General features: G+C 54.8%; 2 protein-coding genes across 2 annotated transcripts; one reads left to right on the plus strand and one right to left on the minus strand.

Annotated features, from left to right (window-relative positions):
• Positions 1-2,569: 2,569 nt before the first annotated feature.
• On the plus strand, positions 2,570-5,716 carry GLT6D1 (glycosyltransferase 6 domain containing 1). Its single transcript, XM_055117340.3, has 3 exons — positions 2,570-2,595; positions 3,147-3,317; positions 4,694-5,716. Exons 1-3 carry the CDS (start codon positions 2,570-2,572, stop codon positions 5,361-5,363), a joined length of 867 nt encoding a protein of 288 aa, XP_054973315.3. The 3' UTR covers positions 5,364-5,716.
• Positions 5,717-9,468: 3,752 nt separating this feature from the next.
• Positions 9,469-15,160, minus strand: LOC117974438 (minor allergen Can f 2). The gene is made up of 6 exons (XM_034929785.3): positions 14,993-15,160; positions 13,846-13,982; positions 12,724-12,797; positions 12,368-12,475; positions 11,317-11,412; positions 9,469-10,428 (listed from the first exon to the last, which is right to left on the minus strand). The coding sequence occupies exons 1-6, from the start codon at positions 15,101-15,103 to the stop codon at positions 10,409-10,411; spliced, it is 546 nt and encodes a 181-aa protein (XP_034785676.1). The 5' UTR covers positions 15,104-15,160; the 3' UTR covers positions 9,469-10,408.
• Between the last annotated feature and the right edge of the window lie 6,962 nt (positions 15,161-22,122).

Genomic DNA, 22,122 nt, shown 5'->3' on the forward strand with positions numbered 1-22,122 from the left:
ACAGTACAGAGTAATCTCTGGTATCTCTAAAAGTCAAAGAAGTCAGGTAATGCAATACAGGAAAGCAGAACTTTAGACCTAAGAAAAACCTGCCATGACTCTAAAAACTCCACACAGAAAGCAGAACACCCCCGCACAGGGTGAGTGGTGCCTTTATTCTGAGTTATTTAAGGATCCAAGTCATTATGATACAGGAGCGAGAAAGAAATTCAGGCAGATAAGGAGGGTAAGAGAGTCCTCAGCAAGGTTTCCTTTTAATAAAAAGCAGCCCCCAATCATTTCTTTCCTAACAAAAAGCAGCCTGAAAAATCAAGCTGCAAGTATAGATAAACAAGCTAAAAGCTTACATAGGTAAATGCTAGCAGCTGTGGTGATAGAAGAGGGATACCTGGAAGCCAAGTCTGTTCAACATGAAGGATCCCCCTTCCCTTTTCTTGGTCGCCACCTGTGCGGTAAAAGGCAGGCAATATGACACCGGCCAGGTAGAGACCCCATCTGGATAATAAAAGATTAGGGTGAGTTGGCCAGCTTCTTTGTGCACTATGCAAATGGCATGCCTAGTCTGACCAATCTCTCATGTCCTATGTAAATCAGATATCGCCTCCTCAAGCTCGTCTATAAAACCTCGTGCATTTCACCAAGGACCTGGAAGACCCACTCAGACGCCCCTCTCTCTCCGCAGGTGAGAGAGCTATCCTCTTTTCTCTTTCCTTTGCCTATTAAGCCTCTGATCTTAAACTCACTTCTTGTGTGTCTGCATCCTCGATTTCCCTGGTGTGAGATGACGAACCTCAGGTATTTTACCCCAGACAACAACGCTGCTTCAATTAGAACCCTTCTGTAGACATTTTTTTCACTTGGTACCAAAGATGGCAAAAGGGCTTCCCCTTTTCGGGAGAAATAGGGTGGAAGAAAAATAAAAGAATAATTTTTTAAGAAAGGAAGCACACAGAGAAATCAAGTGAATGTTTTTTTTTTTTTTCTCTTTTGCAGCTTCAAGGAATTTTAGCCAATCCAGAGGGCTTGTTACCCATAGTGTGGAATTCTCATTCAGATTTGACCAAGTCAGGTAGAGATGGTCAAATCCAATGGGAGAAAGACCAAAACGACAATGAAACCAAACTATATTGTTAGAAAAAAATGCTTGGTGCTGCAAAGAAAACGAGGCAGAAAATTTCTCAGCAAGGCACATTTACTTCTGCAGAAGGGTGCTGCCTGCATCAGTCACAATGGCAAGAGCACACTGAGCTGGGAGGGCAGGAGTTTTTACCCCTAATGCAGTTCCTGTTTCTGTGTCCTTTCCCCATTGGCTGGAGTTGGACTGCACAGTCTAAACTGACCCGATTGGCTAGTGTTTGAAATTGAATAAGGCCAATTATGCGGGAAGGGAGAGGCTGTTCCTTACCAACTAGGTGGGAAGAGTTGTTTACAGAGTAAGAGGTTTGCAGGTTACAGATCAAGCAGAAAAACAAGTGCTCATTACAGATTAAGCAGGAAGGGCTGTGTACAGAGCAAGAAAGACCAAAGAAGCTTTGAAGAGGAACTTATAATTTCTGGCAATATGATTACTGAGCTCTCTAATGGAAGCAGAAATGAAGACCAGGTGGTGGTCAATCTTAACTTTTAGGCATGAGGGAGAATTCTCAAGACAAAACTCCAATTCAGCTACTTACCTAGAAATGGGGCCCAGGCTGAAGACTGCTCTCTACTGTCTCAGAAACAGGAAAAGTCCCAAACTCGCCTTCCCTGTTGGAATCGAGCTGAAACTCCAGAAAAGGAGTTGCTCAGCAAAAGAAACCTCAGATCTCAACCGAATGTTGGGAGATCAGGGATTCTCTGGGGTAGAAGGGGATACTCCTGGACTTCAGCAAATCGGACTTCAGCAAATTGTCCTATTAATTTGAGCAATAAAGATAGCCCAAACTGATACTGAGCATGGATAGGAGTGTCTGCAAAAAGAGTCAAACTTGGTAAAATATTTGAAGGGATTTATTCTGAGCCAAATACGAGTGACCATGGCCCATGACACAGCCCTCAGGAGGGCCTGAGAACATGTGCCCAAGGCGGTTGGTTTTATACATTTTATACAAGCTTGGTTTTATGCATTTTAAGGAGGCATGAGACATCAATCAAATACATTTAAGAAATACATTGTTTTGGTCCAGAAAGGTGGACAAAGCAGGGGCTTTCAGGTTATAGGTAAATTTAAACATCTTCTGGTTGACAATTGGTTGAGTTTGTCTAAAGACCTGGGATTATAGAAAGGAAATATTCAGGTTAAGATAAAAGATTGTGGAGACCAAGGTTGTTTTAGAGTCTTATAGTGGCTGCCCTTAGAGACAATAGATGGCAAATGTTTCCTATTCAGATCTTTAAAAGGTGCTAGACTTTTAGTTAATCTCTTTAGGATTGGGAGGGCCTGGAAGAAAAAGATCTAGCTATATTAATTCAGATTATTTAGAGATGCAAATTTTCCCCCACAAAGGACAACTTTACAGGGCCATTTCAAGATATGGCAAAGAAACATGTTTTGGGGGTCAAACATTTTCATTTTCGTCCTTGTCTTACAATGTTATGCCAGAGTCAGGTTGGAAAGTAAGTCACAATATATAGGGTGAAATAAAACCCAGCTAATGACAATTTATGATTGTCTGAAAAATGCTGAAAAAAAGGGCATCCCCAGAAACTTGTAGGAAAAGGGGAGAGAGAAAAATAAAGCAGAGAAGGAGGGAAAAATAAAGGTATTGTGTAAGGGAGGTGATCTCCTGCCTCCCATCCTGGCTTCAGCGAATGATTGGAGAGTGTTCTGACTCCCGGCTGCCTAATTTTGAGCTGTAGTCAGAGCTTGGAAAAGGCAGCTCCTGGGCTCAAAGGCAGTGGCTGGGGGAGGAACGCACAAACCCAGGAGCCAGGTGGGCTGGATGTGGCATCCCCATGTGTTAACTGCAGTGTCAGGCAACTTACTCAACCGTGTGTGCCTCTGGTTCCCCACGTGGAGATCAGGGGTGGTGGCGCTCATTGCACAGGGCGTTGCAAGGATGAATCCAGTGGGATAATGCACTCAAACACGGAGCTGGGCGCACACTAGGTGCTCTCTAAGCATTAGGCATTACTGCTCGGCACCTGCTGCCGGCGCCTCAGTAAAGCACTCCGTGTTTAACTTGGTTCTTGTTCCACAGAAAACGCCCTGATGTTATAACGAAAACAGACTGGCTCGCTCCCATCCTATGGGAAGGGACTTTCGACAGGCGGGTTCTGGAAAAACATTACAGAAGGCAGAATATCACTGTGGGCCTGGCCGTCTTTGCTACTGGCAGGTAGGTGCCACTCACCTTTGCCCTTTTTTATTTTGGGAAAATGTGGATCAGCATTCACGAGCCTTTAACCTCCAAAGAGCCAACCATAATTAAGCATAATTAGTGATAACAATAGCCACGATTTCTGGGGAGAAACAAACTTACCTGTCCAAACCCAAATAAGGGACTCAGAGACCTGGAGAACAGTGAAAGTGAGACTTTTAGTGACAGTCTTGCAAGATCGGATGTCTGATGGGCAGGCACACCCGGCACAGTTTCAACTGCAATTTATCCCCTAGTGCACAGGTCCCTCCCCCAGTTCCTCATAGGCTGAGTACTTGGGGTCACAATCTTCCCAGACGTCGCCTATTTGTTGTTGGGCAGGGGCTTTAGGTGTTTTCTTTAGGGTGGTCTTGCTGCATTTTGTTGCAGCCCACAATGCATTGCAATCCTAGTGAGCTCAGGGGCTCTTCAAGTATCTGACTTATGACCTAAGTAGCTGAGCAGGCTGATAAGAACAGACAAAGTGAGCTATTTTGCAGACTAGTAAAGTTTTATCTTAGACTAAACTTTTTTGGTTTGGGTGAGGGCAACTAAGGCAGGAGGCCGACAAGCAGGCATTGGCTATTTATAGTGGGGACCTAGTATATCCTGTTTCTTTTGTAGTTTGCTGACCTAAGCCGATTTAAGGCCCTTTGTCTTGGAGATGGTCTACTATAGACATGATTTCCTTCAATTTCTGGCTGTCCTGTACAAAAGGTGTGCTGGGTTTCTCTGTCGATGGCCGAGTCCTTAACACCAGTGGGAACCTTTTGACTCATACCCATTTAGCTCCTGCTCCCTTTCTTCACAACAGCCATTCCAAAACATGGTGGCTTTTCTCAGGCCCTCCAGATCAGGACATTCCTTCCCACTCACCAACTCAGCTGAAGCTGTGGGCCCGACTCCTCCACGCTTGTACATCCCAAGTTCCTTAGCATCAGACACACCCATGTGAGTGCATTCAGCCGCCTCTTCTCCTGATCATGTTTAGAAAAGTAAGTGTCGGCTGGGCACAGTGGCTTATGCCTGTAATCCCAGCACTTTGGGACGCCGAGGTGGGTGGATCACCTGAGGTCAGGAGTTCGAGACCAGCCTGGCCAACATGGTGAAATACCATCTCTACTAAAAATACAAAAAAAAAAAAAAATTACCTGGGCGTGGTGGCAGGTGCCTGTAATCCCAGCTACTTGGGAGGCTGAGGCAGGAGAATTGCTTGAACCCGGGAGGTGGAGGTTGTAGTGAGCCGAGATCACGCCACTGCACTCCAGCCTGGGCATCAGAGCGAGACTCCATCTCAAAAAAAAAGAAAAGAAAAAAGAGAAAAGTAAGTTTCTTCCCTAGTGTGTGTTTCTTAGGTTTGCAGAGGAGTACCTGAGGCCGTTCCTACACTCCGCAAATAAGCGCTTCATGACAGGCTACCGAGCGATCTTCTACATCATGGTGGACGCCTTCTTCAAGCTGCCTGACATAGGGCCCAGTCCTCTTCGAACGTTCAAAGCATTTAAAGTGGGCACCGAGAGGTGGTGGCTCGACGGCCCCCTGGTGCATGTGAAGAGCCTGGGTGAACACATCGCCAGTCACATCCGGGACGAGGTGGACTTCCTCTTCAGCATGGCTGCCAACCAGGTCTTCCAGAATGAGTTCGGGGTGGAGACCCTGGGCCCGTTGGTGGCCCAGCTCCACGCCTGGTGGTATTTCAGAAACACCAAGAACTTCCCTTACGAGAGGAGGCTGACCTCAGCAGCTTGCATCCCGTTTGGACAGGGAGATTTCTATTATGGCAGCTTGATGGTTGGTGGCACACCCCATAATATTTTAGACTTCATCAAAGAATATCTGAACGGAGTTATTCATGACATCAAAAATGGACTCAATAGCACCTATGAAAAGCACCTTAACAAATATTTTTACCTCAATAAACCCACCAAGCTGTTATCACCAGAATACAGCTGGGATCTTGCATTTTCTCCTCCTCCACAGATCCAATACGTCAAGGTTGCACATGATTCCCAGAGGAAATTATGAATTACGCCATGAGGTTTATGACGAATAAATGAATCACGGCAATTTCTTATCAATGAGGGAAGTCTTAAGACCTTCCATTTTTTAGAGACATACAAATTTACATCCTTCCCAAATAAATGTTTCTTCTTGCCATTTTGAGCCATCTTATTTGGCTAATGTAGGATAAAGAATAAAAGCATAATTACTTAATGTTAATACACAGTAATGTTATTATCTATGTATTGTAGACAATGTGAAAATACATTTGACATAGAATGAATATTTTTAATGGAGAAAGACTCTAGTTGAGAAAAAACGTTCATAAAATGGAAAAGTAGTTCACGCAAAGGAAAAAATGAATGCCAGGCCACTCACTGAGTAGTCACTGTGTTTTTCCACACTGGGATATGTGTGGCTTGTGGTCGACCTCGCCTATTGTCTCAGTCTGTTCGGTGTGTGATTCGACACAGGTGAGCTAGAGGAATCCAGCCAAAGCCACGTCTTACTATTACGCTTCCAAAGTGAGATATTCAGTTCCTTTTGTTAAAAAGCTATAGATATTGGCCGGTTGTAGTAGCTCATGCCTGTAATCCCAGCACTTTGGGAGGCCGAGGCAGGCGGATCACCTGAGGTCAGGAGTTCGAGACCAGCCAGCCTTGCTAACATGGTGAAACCCCATCTCTACTAAAAATACAAAAAAATTAGCTGGATGTGGTGGCGCATGCCTGCAATCCCAGCTACTCAGGAGGCTGAGACAGGAGAATCGCTTGAACCTGGGAGGCGGAGGTTGTAGTGAGCCGAGATTGAGCCATTGCACTCCAGCCTGGGTGGCAAGAGTGAAACTCCATCTCAAAAAAAAAAATCTGTAGGTATTTTATTTTTTAAAAAAAGATATTTACTGAGCTCAGCGGTAAAGGTGCTCGCCAGATGCAGACAGGGATAGAAAAGAGTTTGGAACACCTGTGTCCCTGGCAGCCCACACTCTGGCAGAGGTTGAGGCTGTGTGCTAGCAGTGCGTGTTCAGGGTGCTAAAAGTGACAAGGAAGACGGTCACCTGAGCTCTGTGGTGGTCAGGGAGCCAGCATCTCCACCAGACGCTTTGTGTGTCACACAGGGAGAGTGTTCCTAAGTCCGTGGGCAGTGGCAGCTATGAACAGCTTTAGTAAGTGTCACCCCATTACTAAGCTGAGGTCCTAACTCCGTACCTCAGAATGTGACTGTGTCTGGAGATAGGGCCGTTAAAGAGGTCATTAGGGTAAAATGAGGTCACTGAGGTGGGCCCTAATCCCACAGGACTGGTGTCCTTATTAAGAGATGAGGACACAGACACACAGAGGGACGACTGTGAGGACACAGGGAGAAGAGGTGTCTGCAAGCTGAGGATTGAGGCCTCAGGAGGAGCCAACCCTGTAACACCTTGATCTGGAACTTGCAGCCTCCAGGACTCTGATGACACACATTGCTGTTGTTGACGCTACCCAGCCCAGTCAGTCGTACTCTTTTAGAGTGGCCTGAGCAAACTATTCCAGTAGGTGTCCCAAAAATAACAGCAGTTCAAACACCAGATTGCAAGGAGCGCTGACCACCGTTTCCTGGGATGGAAGACGGAGGCTGAGAAAAGCCTCCCTGGGTTCAGAATTAGACCTGGGGCTACCACCTCAGGGTCCCCTTTGTTATGTCACCCAGCCTCCCCCTCATGCCCAGTTCATGCCAGGGACCATCTTAAAGAACCTATCTGTCAAGGCTTAGCTCACCCTCCCTCTTTTTTGCTGTCATCTCCTTGGACTAAAAGAAGGTGATCTTTTCGGAGACTCATTCTTGCATCTCACAGAGTAGCTCTCAGTTTTTAAAAAAAATCTATGAAAGTTTCAAAAGGATGAAAATAGATCTTACATTAGCCACAAACCCTATATATACAGTATTAGTAATTACCTGGGCCAGATCTGGAAAGGGTGAGGTGTACTGAACTAAACAAAACTTTTTTTTTTCCTGCCAATTTATGGATAAGGCTAGAAGACTTACTGAGAAGGCTTCTGAAGTTTTATCTTTAAAAATTATGGAATCAATATTAAAGCATTGTAAATGTCTTGATTTGCATGGCAGAACAACAGGTAAGCTTGCCAATGTTGAGAACTTCCAGGTCCCAAGGCAAGCCTGCTTAGGAGACTTAGAAACCAGGTCATCCGGAAAAGCCAACATCTGTCCCCACCAGCCAGCGTGTGCCTCCCTCATGGTGGGTGCTAAATTGATTTCTAAAAGAAGTTTAATTTTGCCAATTTGATGAGCAAAAATAACCTCTCTTTTTTTTATTTGACTACTTATGAAGTCAAACCTTCTTTTAATCAGCCTTTTGATCTATGCAAATATCCTTTTTTTTCTATCTTTTGCTCAGTGCTTTTTTTTTCTTTTAGAGACAGGATCTCACTCTGTTGCCCAAGTTGGAGTGCAGCGGTGTGATACCATGGCTCACTGCAGCCTCAAACTCCTGAGCTCGAGGGATCTGCCAGCCTTAGCTTCCCAAGTAGCTGCGTTCTATAGGCGCATATCACAATGCCCAGCTAATTTTTTTTTCTTTTATCTTTTTATTTTCTTTTTGTCTGGGGCTGCTTTTTGTTAAGGTTTTTTTTTTTGTTTTTTGTTTTTTGTAGAGACAGGGTCTTGCTATGTTGCCCAGGCTGGTCTCAAGCTATCATTTGGCCCCCAGCTTTCCACAGCGATGGGATTACAGGCATGAGCCGCCATGCCCGGCCCTTCAAGGAGTTTTGATTTATATATGTATTTACATATGTGATATGAACCCTTCATCACATTTGCTGCAAATGTTAATTTCAGATTGTTCTTTCCATTTTGATTGTGTTGATGATGTCTTTGACGAGCCGAGTTTAAAGCTCTCATCCTTTCCCGTGGTGTTGATACTGTCTGTGTAGGCACCCCATCCTCAAGTTATAGAAAATATAGAAGTTTCAAGGTTTCCTTTTATTCAGACTTGATCAGGAATGAATTTTAAGGTAATGTGTAGGGTGAGATAGCTAATCTTATTTCCCCCTTTCTGTCTTGCCCATTTCCCTCAACACTAGTTATTGAATAAATAATGCTTTTTTAGGACAGGCCATTTGTACTGTCTATGAAGTTGTTGTATATATTCGGGTTCATTCCTTGACTTGATACCCAGTTTCATTGCTGTTGTTCTGCCCCGAGCTAATGTCACATGCTTCTCATCATTGCTGTTTTATATTAGGGTAGAATGGTAGATCCATCTGCATGAGGCTTCTTTTAAAAATGTTTCCAAACTTTTGTTCCTTCATGTAAATTTTAGATTCAGATCTGCAGTTTGGGGAAAAATCCCACTGGAAGAGTAATTGAATTGCTGAAGTCTATGGGTGAAGCTGAGGTTATCAACTCTACGATGTTGAGAGAGACACAGCACTCTCACGTCGCTATTTATCCCGGTCATTTTAGGGCCCCAGAAAAGGCTATTTTTTATGGTCTTACAAATTCCATAAACCTCTTGTTAAACGTGTGCTTTGTGATTGTCGTTTTTCCTTGTGTTTTTCCAGCTGGGCTTGTTGGTTTGCAGGAGAACCGTGGGGCTTCGTCACCAGCTTCATTGCCAGCTCTGGATTTCGTTCCATTGTGTTTTTCCCACGTGGGGGAGAAGGGAGAGAAGGGGGAGACTGGGCAGATGGGAGAGACGGGGGAGAAGAGGGAGTAGGGGGAGAAGGGGGAGATGGGGGAGACGGGAGAGATGGGGGAGAAGGGGGAGTAGGGGGAAAAGGGGGAGAAGGGGGAGACGGGGGAGACGGGGGAGTAGGGGGAGAAGGGGGAGTAGAGGGGGAAGGGGGAGAAGGGGGAGTAGGGGGAGAAGGGGGAGAAGGGTCAGTAGGGGGAGTAGGGGGAGAAGGGGGAGTAGGGGGAGTAGGGGGAGACTGGGCAGACAGGGGAGACGGAGAAGGGGGAGTAGGGGGAGAAGGGGGAGACAGGGGAGAAGAGGAAGATGGGGGAGTAGGGGGAGTAGGGGAAGAAGGGGGAGAAGGGGGATACTGGGCAGACGGGGGAGAAGGAGAAGGGGAGAAGGGGAGTAGGGGGAGAAGGGGGAGATGGGGGAGACAGGGGAGAAGGGGGAGACGGGGGAGATTGGGGAGAAGGGGGAGAAGGGGGAGAAGGGGGAGAAGGCCTCACTGGAGGCGTTTTCGGGGCAGCCTCTGGCCATACCTGTCTTGGGAGTTCCAGACAACAAGTATTGAGTCCCTGACCCAATTTCCTCAGAGCCTGCCCTGCCGATGGGCGGCCCTGGCTCACCGGGTGCAGAAGTGGGCGCCGCCCTTCAGAATCCTGGGCTCCGAGGAGTGGGCGTTGGCTGGTCTCACCTGCCACACAGGTACAGCCGTCTGTTTACCTGGCAGCCCCACTGGGCTTCTGCAGAGAGCAGGGTCTGGAGCTGGGCTCACTTAGGGCTCTTGGGCCTCAGTGGGGACATATGCGTTTGCTCACGGAGCATGGAGGCCACCTCTCTGGAGGGTCCCCAGCAGACCCAGGTGAGGTGGGTCACAGTGGAGGGGAGCTGGAGTCTGAGAACAGCCTCCGTGGGGTCATGTTCCTGAAGGACACTTGAGGGCCACCCCAGCAGCCCTGGGTGGGGGGGGTGCATCGGAGGCACCTGGGACTACAGTGCTCCACTCATTGTATAAGTTTTGGAGGCCTCTGGCGCTGCGGGCAGGAGCTCAGGGGGCCATGTACCCCCTCCTCACCACCCTGGGTGTGCTCCAAGCCCACGGGCCAGGCTGGGGCACACTGCTGGCCCCTGGCTGTTGGTTGGCAGGTGGTTGGCAGGACCTGGAGACGCACAGAGGGAAGAGGCCTTCCCAGCAGGGGAGGGGACCAGGAGAGAGGCAGGGTTGGGCTCAGCTGGGGAGCTTCCTTGAGTCCCTGAGATGCAAAAGGGCTTCCAGGGGGATCTGGGGACAGTCCAGGCCACAAGCCAAGGTGAAGGAGGTGGAAGGGAGGCTGAGGGCAGCAGAGGGGTGAGGGGCCCAGGCAGGAAGACTCCAGAACTGCCAGACCTAGGCTCAGGGTGGGGGACATGGGCCTGTGGAGCAGAAAAGAAAAAGGTGGTGATTCTGAGGACTTCACTCATTCATTTTGAAATCAATCAATCAGCAAATCAATCACATAGCACAAAACAGCCATCCCTCACTGGCATCACTGGGCCTTCTGCCTCCCCATGTTGGCTGTGTCCTGCCAGGGCCCTGTGCTCTGTGGAAACCCAGTCCCCTTGGGGGCCCACAAGGCCCCACCCACTGCCCCTCTCAGCCTTGGATCTCATCCCTGCCCTCCTCTGCTTGGCTCCTGTTCCATCTGCATGACCCATCTTCCAGGGAGCCTTCCTCCCTCACCTCATCTCAGGGCCACCCACCCTGGCTGCCCGTGCTCACACAGCACGGTCATGCTCCTCAAACCTTGTTCTAGCCCCCACTCCCACCCCCATAGCCCTTGCCTCTAACAAATCAGGTAATTACAATGCTTGCTGCAATGTAACCCGCACTAGAGCTGGATGATGTGTCTGTCTTGTTCTAAGTGAATCCCAGACTCCCAGAACAGGCCTGGCCCGTGTGTTTGTTGATTGACTGAATGATGCGTTGGGAGGCAGCAGAGGGGAGAGGCTGGCTGGGCACTTGGCTCAGGAGGCTGGAGATCTGGATCCCTTCCAGCTCCTCCTCCTGGCTGTGCAACTTGGCCTTGTTACTGAACGTCTCTGAGCCACCTCTGTAGAGTGGAGACGGCATTGGACCCATATAATCGTGTCACGTGGGGCTGGTAAGATCCGGCAGCCCCTGAAGCAGCCGGCACAGGCCTGGCCGTAAGGGGAGTGGGGATGGGCTATACCCTCAGTGGCGCTGGCGGGGAAGACGAGGCCCCAGACCCTCAGGCCCTCTTCCCGTCCGGCTCCGGGATGTGGCTGGGGGGCAGTGCTCACCATCTATGTTGAAGACCGGGGATTTCTGCAGGTGGAATTTCTCCACGTACTCCAAGTATCTTCCCAGCCATTTGGGGTCCTCCAGCATTCTTCTCGCTGGAATCAGAGGGGCTGACAGTGAGGGGCTGAGGCCTGGAGCCTCTGTCTTTTCTGTCCTCCTCCTCCTCCTCTGCGGAGAACAACGGGGAGGCAGAGGCCCTGGGCATCGGCCACCCCACCACTAAGTTGCCACGACACAGGCTGGGGGCTCTTCGGACCACGGCAGCACCCCCTCTGCGACCTCCCAGGCCCGGCCAGCTCTGATTGCACTGGCCCCAACCTTGCCTCCTCTAAACACAGGTCTGTTCTGAGCACGGCAGGTAAAATGCCCCTGGAAGGAGGAAGTCAGGCCTGGCCTGCCTCAGTGGAGACCCCTAGAGGGTCCCAAGTTCCGGCCTGGTGCCACCCCTCCCACCCCGGTGCCACCCCTCCCACCCCCTCGACCTTCTCGGCCCTGCGGCCTCTCGGCTGCTGCTGCCCCGCTCCCCCACCCCATCCTGGGCTCGGGCTCCGGCTGATCCTCTGCCCTGAAATGCCCCCAGCCCCATCTATCTCCACCTCGTCTTCAGGACACTGCAGCCCCTCGATGTCCCCCACTCTGTCCCCTGTGCCCTTCGAGCCCTTCTCTCATGGTGCTTTTACTTTCAGGAGCCCCCCAGGACCCCGAGACATTGCTTGATAAGGAGGAAGACAAGGAAGGTGTTTTCTCAGTTTTATCCACTGATAATTCAAGCTCCCAGTGCAGCACCCAGAGCAGTGCCCGCCTTGTAGCAGGCCCGCAGTGCACGTCCTGCGTGGGGACACCCTCCCTGAGGGGCATGTGTCGGAGGAAGAGCTCAGCTGCGTCTCGGCCCAAGGCTGCCTGTGCCCTCAGAACACTCTGCACAGAAGGCCCCCTCCCAGACAGGACAGCAAGTCTCTGCACAGAGCCGGGAGTGTCCAGCAGCTCCGCCCTCATGTCTGGGGTCTGAGGCACTGCACCTGCCAGTGCTGGGGAGAGCTGGCCACTTACCCAGCAGCACCCACAGGTTGGTGATCTCATCATCCTCAAAGCGCACGTAAAGAATGAGGTTGCTGTAGTCGGTGCTGACGAAGCATACGTGCATGCTGCCGCCCTCAACTGTTGGAGACCCCGGGCCAGGTGATACACGATGCCTCTCTCCTCCATCCCCCAGGCCCTGGACCCCCCCATGCCCTGTGGACATTGCAATGCCACCAAGAGGATGCACAGCTTCCTTCCAGCACCCGGTCTTCCCCCAAAGCCGACAACCCCTTCTGAGTGTTGCGGCCAGGACTGGACATCCGAGCGTCCCTTGCTCGCCCCTCCCCACTCAGAGCCCAGCCCAGATCCTGGACAGGGGCACTCACACGAGCCTTGGTACTGGCCTTGCAACTGGGTTGGATGGACGGTGATGTTTGTTTCTTTACACACCCCTTCTCCCCTGGGAAAAGAGAAAGGAACCAGGGCCTGGTCAGCCTCCAACTGTGTCCTGTTGCCCTTTCCCAGGACGTGGTGGCCCTCTCAGGGCTCTCCACCAGGGGACACTGTGGCTGCCACCAGCTGAGAGCCCTCCTGTCCTCCACGGGGCGTCAGCTCCCCAGGCTCAAGGACAGCCTCGTCCTGGCACAGGCACCAGGGTCATGCAGCCAGGAGGTGGCGATGCCCAGGGGGTGCTGGGGATGCGACTGGAGTGACGAAGTGGAGTCTTCCTCACTTCTGGGATGACACCAAGCCTCCTGGAACGGATTGGTCCCAGTCTGGCTTTGGCTCTGAGCTCCAGGTTTTGGGGACTGGGACTCTGACTGTCCTGCCTGTCCCCCCATGCTCCTGCCTCCGTGCATAGACAGAGTCCCCCTCACTCCCATGCCCCTTGCTCCGGGGTCTTCAGTTTCTCATTTGGGGTGGGTGCCCACCAACCCCTGGGACTCTGCAGGCCACCGCGCGGTGTGTCTACGACTGAGCGTCTGCTAGGATGTGGGTCTAACTGCCTTCGGAGCTGTGGGTGCAGGCGGAATAACGGAAGCTTGTTGTCGGCGTCACTGCACTCAGCGTAGCTTGTCCCCAGGGCCGATTTTCTTTTGCTGACAGTGCAGCCGTCCTTGGGATTCCCTGGCTTACATCGGGGCCGGAAGGGGCGTGGGCCCAGGGTGGCTGTGGTCCTTGGGAGAGGGATGTTGGGAATGAGGCAACTTTTAAACACTGGAGATCGCACATTTAAAACTCCAGACCCGAGCTTCCTTCACAGCTGGAACACAGGCCCGTGGCCCAGTGGGCGTGTCTGCTGGGACTGGACGTTGCATCCGGGGCCAGGCTGTGTGTTTCCTGCCCGCCTGCCTCTGGCAGCTTCTGAGCTTACCCCTCTTGGAGCGGGGTCTTGGGCCTCAGCTTGGTGTGATGTGTTCCTCTGGCTCTGAACACTGTCACTGTTGCTTGGGGGTCCCCGGGTCTGAGAATGAGTGCCTGAGAGGGGCGGCAGGAGCCGTGCTTACTTCCAGAACAGCACGAAGTCCACGTCCCCGCCGTCCCTGGTCCGGATGGAGTGGAGAGCGAGCCTCAGGGGGTCGGCCGGGGAGACCAGGTCTGCATGGTTGGCTGCCAGCTGCAGGGTGAGCCAGCGCCCCTCCACCTGCAGGGGTGTGGGCCGGGGCAGAGGAGGCCAGCTAGCACCCGGCTGTGTGGCACTCCCTCCACATGCAGGGGTGTGGGCCGGGTCGGGAGAGGCCGGCTAGTGCCCGGCTGTGTGGCACCCCCTCCACCTGCAGGGGCGTGGGCCGGGACAGGAGAGGCTGGCTAGTGCCCGGCTGTGTAGCCCCAGCAGGCCACCCTCTGGGCTCTCAGGCCCCAGCTTCGGCACTGAGCATGGTCAGCAGGTGGTCGTGCCCCTCCCAGGGGGCTGCACTGGCAAACGTTCCCCCTTCCTGGTCTCTATTGGCAAATGCCCATCTGTGGGTCCAGGTGGAAGATAAGCTGTGCTTACTTCTTGGGAAGAGTCACCTCCCGTCCCCTTGTCTCAGGTCTCTGTCCAGTCCCCTTCCCCACTTGCTGCCCCCACTTCCCTCAGCCCTGCACCCCTGCCTCTGCCTGGTCCAAGCTCTGTTCTCCTGGTCAGGGAGGGCAGAGGGGAGGGTCTGGTGCTGTGCCGGGTGTCCCTCCATCCCTGCATTCCCACCAGCAGCACCAGGACCCCAGGGGCCACACAGGGAGGAGGAGCTGGGACCCTCCCTGTATCCAGGGTTGGCCTCTTCGTGTCACCCAGGGTGAACCCCTCCCCTGCTCGGCTGGGTCCCCTGGGACCCTGCTCCCTGTCTGGGCCCAGTGTCTGGGCGCTCTGTTTCTCCGGCTGCCGCCCTGCAGCCTTCTCCTGCGACCTGCTGTTGTGCTGTAGCTTCCGCAGCCCGGAGAGAGGGAAAGGCCCCGAGGTTAATCAGTGGCCGCTGGTGCTGGCTGCGCGGGAGGACAGAGCCTGCTCCCGCCTGGGTTGGACCCAGGGGCAGCTCACCCTCCAGAGCTGCTGCAGGGTCAGGCAGGACCTGAACCTCGGCACCCCCTGTCTGCCCCACCCCCTGCACCTCCTCAATGTGACACTCAAGCCGTTGTTCCAGGCCTGAGTCTGGGGACTGGACCCATGACACGTACCTTCTGCGCATTGAAGCCCGGCTGTACCGGCACCTCTTCCAGAGCCTTCTGGGCACCCGCCAGGCCCAGGCCAAGGGCCAGCAGCAGGAGCGGGCCTTTCTCCAGGGCCATGACTCCGGGGAAGGGAGAGCATCCCTAGTCAGCTCCCTCCTCTGCGCTGCCCAGACCCACCCCACCGTCCCACCCACCACCTAAAAGTTCCGCAATCCCACCCCAGGAATGACGCCGCCTCTGGGCACCGCCCCATGTCCAAAGTGATGCGAAGCTGTTGTTTGGACTGGGTGTGGAGTGGCTGTCGGGGCAGTTTAACTGCATTGCACGTCTGTCCTGGATTCTGGGATGAGGCCTGTGCCTGAGGGGGGCTGAGAAGAGGGCAGAGGAGGACGTGGGCTCATTCGGGCCTGCAGTCCCTCCTCCCCAGGCCCCCTGACCCCCAGTGTGTTTGTCCACCGACTGCTGGAGCCACGAATGCCAGGATCGCTCTCACATCTCTGTTCACCTCATGCTCACGGTGGGGCCTGCCCGGGTGTGGGGAGGGTGGAGGGGGTGACACAGACCAGCTCTGGGATGGCACTCGGCACACGCCAGGCACTCGTCACGGGGCGTCTGTCCCTTGTTCCTGCTTACTGCAAACGTCTCCCACTAGCCCCCTCTCTCCAACCCTGGAGCCACTCCCAGGCCACACCATGAGCCTCTCTCCTGCCCCATCCTCCTGCCCCTGTGTGTCCACAGGCCAGCGTGGGGTCGGGTCAGGTGCTCCCTGCTTGCCCGTCTTTGGGTCCTCCTTTGCCATCTGGATTAAGTGCAGATCTCCAGGCCACAAAGCCCCTGTGGTCTACCCCTTCCCCACTCCCTCCCTCCCTGCTGCAGCCGCACAGAGATGCCTGCCAGCCCTTGAATGTGGCACCTGCCTCTGTACCCCGCCCCCGCCCTGCCCTCCTTCCTCCTGCCTGGGCCTGCATGGGGCCAAGGAGAGGCTGCCTGACTGCTACAGGTCCCAGCTTCCAGGGAGTCTGGAGTCTGGTGTGGGGAGTACAGCTGGCCTCAGGGTGACCACTGGCTTGGCCTCAGGGTTCTTAGATGGACACTGGGGGGCTACTCTGGGCTGGTGCTGCAGGGTTAGCTCTAGGAGTGACGCCCTGCCACCCCCCCAACCATGGAATGTGGCCAGTCCCAAGTTCCACCCACTGAGCTTCTGTTTTCTCTCCAAAGATAGAGAGCGGGCAGGGATGCCATGGTCTGTGCAGGGTGCTCCGAGGACGGAGTCAGGTAATAAAGGAAAGAGCTTAGTTGAGTGCCTGCTCCCCATAAGCTCGCTGTGAAGTCAGCTCCCAGCCAGAGGTCCTGGCTGAGGGTCCGGTTAAGTTTACAGGAAATGCACCCAGCCCATCAGGGAGGCTCCGAAGCCCTGGCTGGGGAGGGCCTGGCCTGATCTGTGGGGTCTTTCTGGAGGCTTCCATCAGCAGACCAGGGTGAGGCAGCTCTCCCAGGTCAGCCTTGGTAATGGCCAGGCTAGAAGATGAAGTCTCATTCCCCACCCCTGGCCACAGGCACAGGGACTCAGGTGGGCCTGAGGAGACCTCGGGCCCATCCCCTATGTTCTGGAAGACACAGCAGCTGCCGCCCATGGCTGACTCAGTCTGAGCTCCCACACACCCTCCAGCGCTGAGCTGGCCATGCTTGAGTCAAGGGGTCGGGGACCGATACAGCATCCTGCATCCTGCCTACACCCCCTGGGGCCCTGGGGAGGCCCCACCCTGCACTGGCTCAGCTCCGCATGCAGGTTCCAGAAGCGGCCACGGCTGGGCAGGGCTCAGCGCAGTGCGACAGCTTCTGGCCTCCATCCCTCTTCCTCCTTCTGGGTGCAGGATGTCACTCAACAGCAGCCACACTCAACCTCAAGTCTGCCTGTTTGGTTGGGCCTTAGGGGGTCCTAGCGCTCCCTATGGACCTTCCAGGGCCCAGCTGCTGCCCTGGGTCTGTGATTTCTGCCTCTGGGCACCTTCCCCTACTTCCCAACCTCCCTGGTGTCTGGGTGCTGGCCTGAGATCTGGGTGCAGGGATGAGTGCAGGTACGTGTGAGTGTGCAAGTGTATGTGCGTGCAGGGGTATGTGCAAGTGTGAGTGCAGGGGTGTGTGTGCAGGGGTGTGTGTGAGTGCAGGGGTGTGTGTGTGAGTGCAGGGGTGTGTATGCAAGTGTATGAGTGCAGGGGTGTGTATGCAAGTGTATGAGTGCAGGGGTGTGTGTATGCAGGTGTGTGTGAGTGTAGGGTGTGTGTGCAAGCATGTGTGAGTGCAGGGATGTGAATGCAGGGGTGTGCATGTGCAAGTGTGTGAGTGTGCACATGCGTGTGCAGGTGTGTGTGCAAATGTGAGGTCAGGGGTGTGAGTGCAGGGGTGCGTGCAGGTGTGAGTGCAGATGTGTGTGCAAGTGTGAAGTCAGGAGTGTGAGTGCAGGGGTGTGTGAGTGTGCAAGTGTATGTGTGCAGGGGGCAGACAGAAGGGGTGACTGGAGACAAGGCAGGGGGCACCAAGACCGGGTGCCAGTTTCATGCCATCTGGGGTGGGAGGAGGCTGTGGCTCTTCCTGAGACCTCAGTGGGAGCTTCTGGAGGGTCCCCACCTGCCCTGTGAGCCCTGCACACCTGGGTAGAGAGAGTAGGGTCTTCCTCGGTCTGCAGATTCCCTTCCTACCTGGATGTTCTGACAGGCCAGACCCTGGACCAGCCATCTTTAACCAGCACCGCCCATTGGCCTCTGGCCCAGTGGACCGGGGACTGCACCGGGAGGGCCATCCTTGGAGCAAGACCCCGTCCCTTCTGGTGGAAAAGGCCGCTGGCCCAGAGCAGCAGATGTGGACAGGGCCAGGGGTCCATTCACCCACAGCTGGAGTTTGTGCACCTTGGTGTGGGTTAAAGCAGAAAGCAGAAGTCCCTGCTGGAGCTCAGTGACCCCCCAGCCCTGCCCACAGCAGCAGTAGCCCAGTCCCAGACTCTGCAGAGCCCTGGACCAGCCAAACCCATCCCAGACGGCCCCTGGTCTCCTGGCTGCCTCTCGGCACACGTGCTGTCAGGGTGAATTTCCTACTGGGGAGTGTGGTCATCCCATAGCCTGCTACAGTTCAGGTCCCAGCAAGACCCGAGGCTACACAAGTGGCCCCCAACGCTGTCCCTTCCTGATGCCTTCTGTAGGTGTGCGGGTCTCATGTACCTGCTGCCCATGCTCACCCACGCAGCCATTCCTGCGGCCACCAGGGCTGCACCAGGTGGTGCATGGGGTTGAGGGGGTGGGGTGCCAGGGAGGTCACAGGTGACCAAAACCATCTGTGATCAGGATGGCAGGTGAAGAGGGTACCCTGGCATCTCCATGGAGGGAGACCAGCCCGTGGGAGGGGGCTCCAGCCCCTGACCCTCACAGCCCACCCCCCTGGACTCTGTTCCTTTTCTCCTTCCACTGTCCCGGTATGAGTGCTCCTGTCCAGGGGTCGAGCAGCACCTACCTCGGGCCTCTGCCACAGGGAGGCTGCCTCCCTTGTGATTTTCCGTGTCAGTCATGGCAAAGTCAGAGCCATGAGAGTGAGATCGTTTTTGCCCTTCTCTATGGCAGAAAATGGAACAGCTCACAGATGTGGGGATCCACCATCCACCTCCCACCCCAGTGTGCCCTGCCCCTCCCAGCTGGCTCAGCCCCGACCCCCATCTCCCTCACAGCTCAGTCCTCGATGGGCACCTGGAGCCCAGGATCAAACCACAGGCACAGACCCAGGCCACTGACGTCATGTGTCTCTGTCTCTCTGTCTGTCTCTCTCTGTCTCTCTCTGTCTCTCCATCTCTGTCTCTCTCTCTGTTTTTCTGTCTCTCCATCTCTGTCTCTCTGTCTCTGTCTTTCCATCTCTGTCTGTCTGCCTGTCTCTCCATCTATCTGTCTCTGTCTCTCCATCTCTGTCTCTCTGTCTGCCTCTATCTCTATCTCTGTCTTTCTCTGTCTCTCCATCTCTGTCTGTCTCTGTCTCTCCATCTCTGTCTCTCTGTCTGCGTCTATCTCTTTCTGCCTGTCTCTGTCTCTCCATCTCTATCTCTCTGTCTGCCTCTGTCTCTCCATCTCTGTCTCTCTGTCTGTCTCTTTCTGTCTCTCCATCTCTGTCTCTCTGTCTGTCTCTCTCTGTCTCTCCATCTCTGTTTCTCTCTCTCTCTGTCTCTCCTTCTCTGTGTCTCTCTAGGTCAGAAGGATGGCAGGCCAGACGCATGGAGGAGGGGGCGAAAGGACCTTCCTAACTCTAGCAAATCCTGCCTTCAGTGCCTCTCTGCCTCAGGCTCACCCAGCCCAGGCCCTGGCTTAACAGGACACCCGTCCATGGAGCACCCAGGAGCGTGAAGCTCACCTGCCTCTGTTCCTCAAACTTCCAACCGTGACTTTTATTCCCAAAGGGAAATCTTATGTGCACCCCAGACCCTGGCGTGCCCCTCCCCGCAGCGGCCTCCCCCCAACCACCCCGCCTGTCTCGGACTTTGAGCTGGTGGGGAGGGGACCTGCCCGAGTGTGCGGGACCCTGGGAGTCTGAGACGCACAGCTGCGGAGCCACTGCTCGGGGTTTTTGAATTTCTGTGGTGTCATCTCCTCATTCCTGCCCCACCTCACCTCACTGCCCCTTCTGGAACCTTCCCGCCAGGTCACATTTACATCAACAACTAGCTCATGCCAACCCCCATGTGAGCCACGGTCACTTCTACTCATGATCAAAGTGTAGTCCCCTGGGTGTCTTCTCCCATGTAGAATTCTTTCACGCACTTTGTTTTTTCTAAAACAGAAGCAGCCTTCCTTGTGAGATGTGCCTGCTAGAGCTGGCACTGTTAGGGTCACCTGGGGCGTGAATAGGTCGCTGGCCTTGGGTTCACCCAGGAGGAGCCGAGGGCTGCCATCCCACCTTCCAGGGCAGCTCAGACGGGCGGCCCTGAGCCCTGTTATCAAGGCCCCCCTGGGGGCTCAGGGCTTGAGGGGAGCCATAAGCAGTAGGGAAGCCCAGGGGGAAGGGGTTGGGTGCAGGGATTCAGCCCTGGGCTCTCCGAGGGGAGGAGGGGGAGCGGAAGTGGAGACCTGGGGGCGGGGTGGGCGGCCATCAGAGCCCCTGTCGCACGCAGGAGCAGGAGGTCTTCGAGCTGCTGTTTTCCAGGAGTTTGATGTCTGACATGAAACACAGACGCGGGGGCACCTCCGCCCTCAGTGATGGCCCTTGGTGACAGCGAGTTTCACGGAATGTCATGGCCCCTCCACCTGGAGGCAGCAAGGCCTGGTGTCCAGCCTGTGGCAGCCCTGCTGAGCCCCTCGTCCCCAGGTCCTGGGCTGCAGCAGCGGTGGGGGCCGGGTGTGCCCAGGGTGGGTGTGCACTTTCTCTCATGTCACGTTCTGGGCCGGGGTCTTGGGGGCCGCTGACTCTGAACCCCCTCCCCAGCTGGGCTGGCCAGCCTGGTGTGGCCCCTTTTTGGCCACGGGTGACGCTGAGGGGGTGGTGGGGGTTCCCTGCATCTTCTCCTACCTGGGGCTGCTGGGTCTGTGGCTGTGGGGAACAGGGTAGGCAGGCCTGGCCGAGGGCCCCAGGTTCTGAGCCCTGCTTGGACCCTGGCCAGCCCGTGGGGAGGTCTCAGGTGGCCCACACCCCGAGGGGAGCCCAGAGGAGTGAGGGTCAGTGTCCCGCGGTTCCTGCCCTCTCCAGGGGTATCATTCTGCAGGTCACACCCGAGGGGAGCCCAGAGGAGTGAGGGTCAGTGTCCTGCGGTTCCTGCCCTCTCCAGGGGTATCATTCTGCAGGTCTCCCTCCGTCAGCACGTTCAGAGCCCTGTGAGTTCTCAGTGCAGTGCCCACGACGGGCCTGACTCAGCTGCCCCCTCACTGCCACCTCCCCGTGTAGCAGGAGGCCTGTGCCTCAGCATCTCCGCCTGCAGAGTGCCATGGAGTGCACAGTGTGCTGTGGGGTGGCAGGGTTCCAGGACAGGCCTCGGGAACATCGGCTGCCCCCACACACCCTGCCCCCAGAACCCCCGGAGCACCTCCTGCTCAGGATGGAAGTCTGGCTGTCATACCGCAGGGCTCAGGCCAGGCCCAGCCCCATGCTGCGGGGCCACAGCCTCATCGTCCCTGATCATGGCCATTTGGGGACATGGGGCTGCGGGGACATGGGGCTGCAGGGTGGATAAATGGCTTCGCCCAGGTGCTTCTGTGCGCTGCTTCAGAGGCAGGGTGGCCCAAAGAGAATAGGCCCAGGCTCCTCACCCACCAGCTCCCTCCCCACCTTGCACCACCCGCTGGAATCAAAACATGTGGCGAGCCAGGGCCTTCCAGACGCTGCCAGCCTCGGGTGACATCAGCTTCTGCTGATAAGGTCAGGCGGGGTCTCGGGGTTGGGCTGCCCTCACGGGACTGGGATGGGCCTGGGAGAGATCTAGACCAGGGCACACCTGAGGGCCCTGAAATCTCAGCCCGACTGCGGGTCGCTTGATGGGGGTTCTCCATGTTTCTCTGGGAAGAGGCCATGGCTTTCCCTAAACTCCCAAGAGCCTGTGGCCACCACGAGCTTAAGAACCATTGGAGATGAGGCCGTACTTTTGCCCCTGGGGCCTTGGACCCTGTCTCCCAGTCTCCACCCGCAAGCAGCTTCCAGCTGCTTTGGGGACATAGAATGGCTGTCACCACGTGGGTGAGCTGGGTCTCTGGACCATGGCAGCCGGACAGGTGGGGCAGTGGCTGTCAGGGGAGCTGAGCAGAGGCCTTGTTGTGTCCCTGCAATGGCTGCCTGGGGGGCTCTGGCAGCCCTCCTGCTACTCTGACCTGTGTGCACACATGTGCGCCTGTGAGCACGTGTGCCTGAGCCTGTGCGTGTGCATGAGTGTGAGCACACGCGTGTGATGCCTGTCCACAGACACATTTCTGTTTGTGTGACCATGAGCACGCGTTTGCTTCTGTGCACAAGAGGAAACTCGAGATTCTCTGGATGTTGTGGGAATGTTCACATTCTCCTCAGAAAGCCACACGCTTGTTCCCAGAAGCAACCTTGATAAAGGTCAGCAAAGTGCTCAGGGGCCTGGCCGAGAGCTGAGGGTGGGGCTGGGCCGACAGAACCAGGCCTTGCACGGTCTG

The sequence above is a fragment of the Pan paniscus genome, chromosome 11 (assembly GCF_029289425.2).
Source record: "Pan paniscus chromosome 11, NHGRI_mPanPan1-v2.0_pri, whole genome shotgun sequence".
In the NCBI taxonomy this organism is placed as follows: domain Eukaryota; kingdom Metazoa; phylum Chordata; class Mammalia; order Primates; family Hominidae; genus Pan; species Pan paniscus.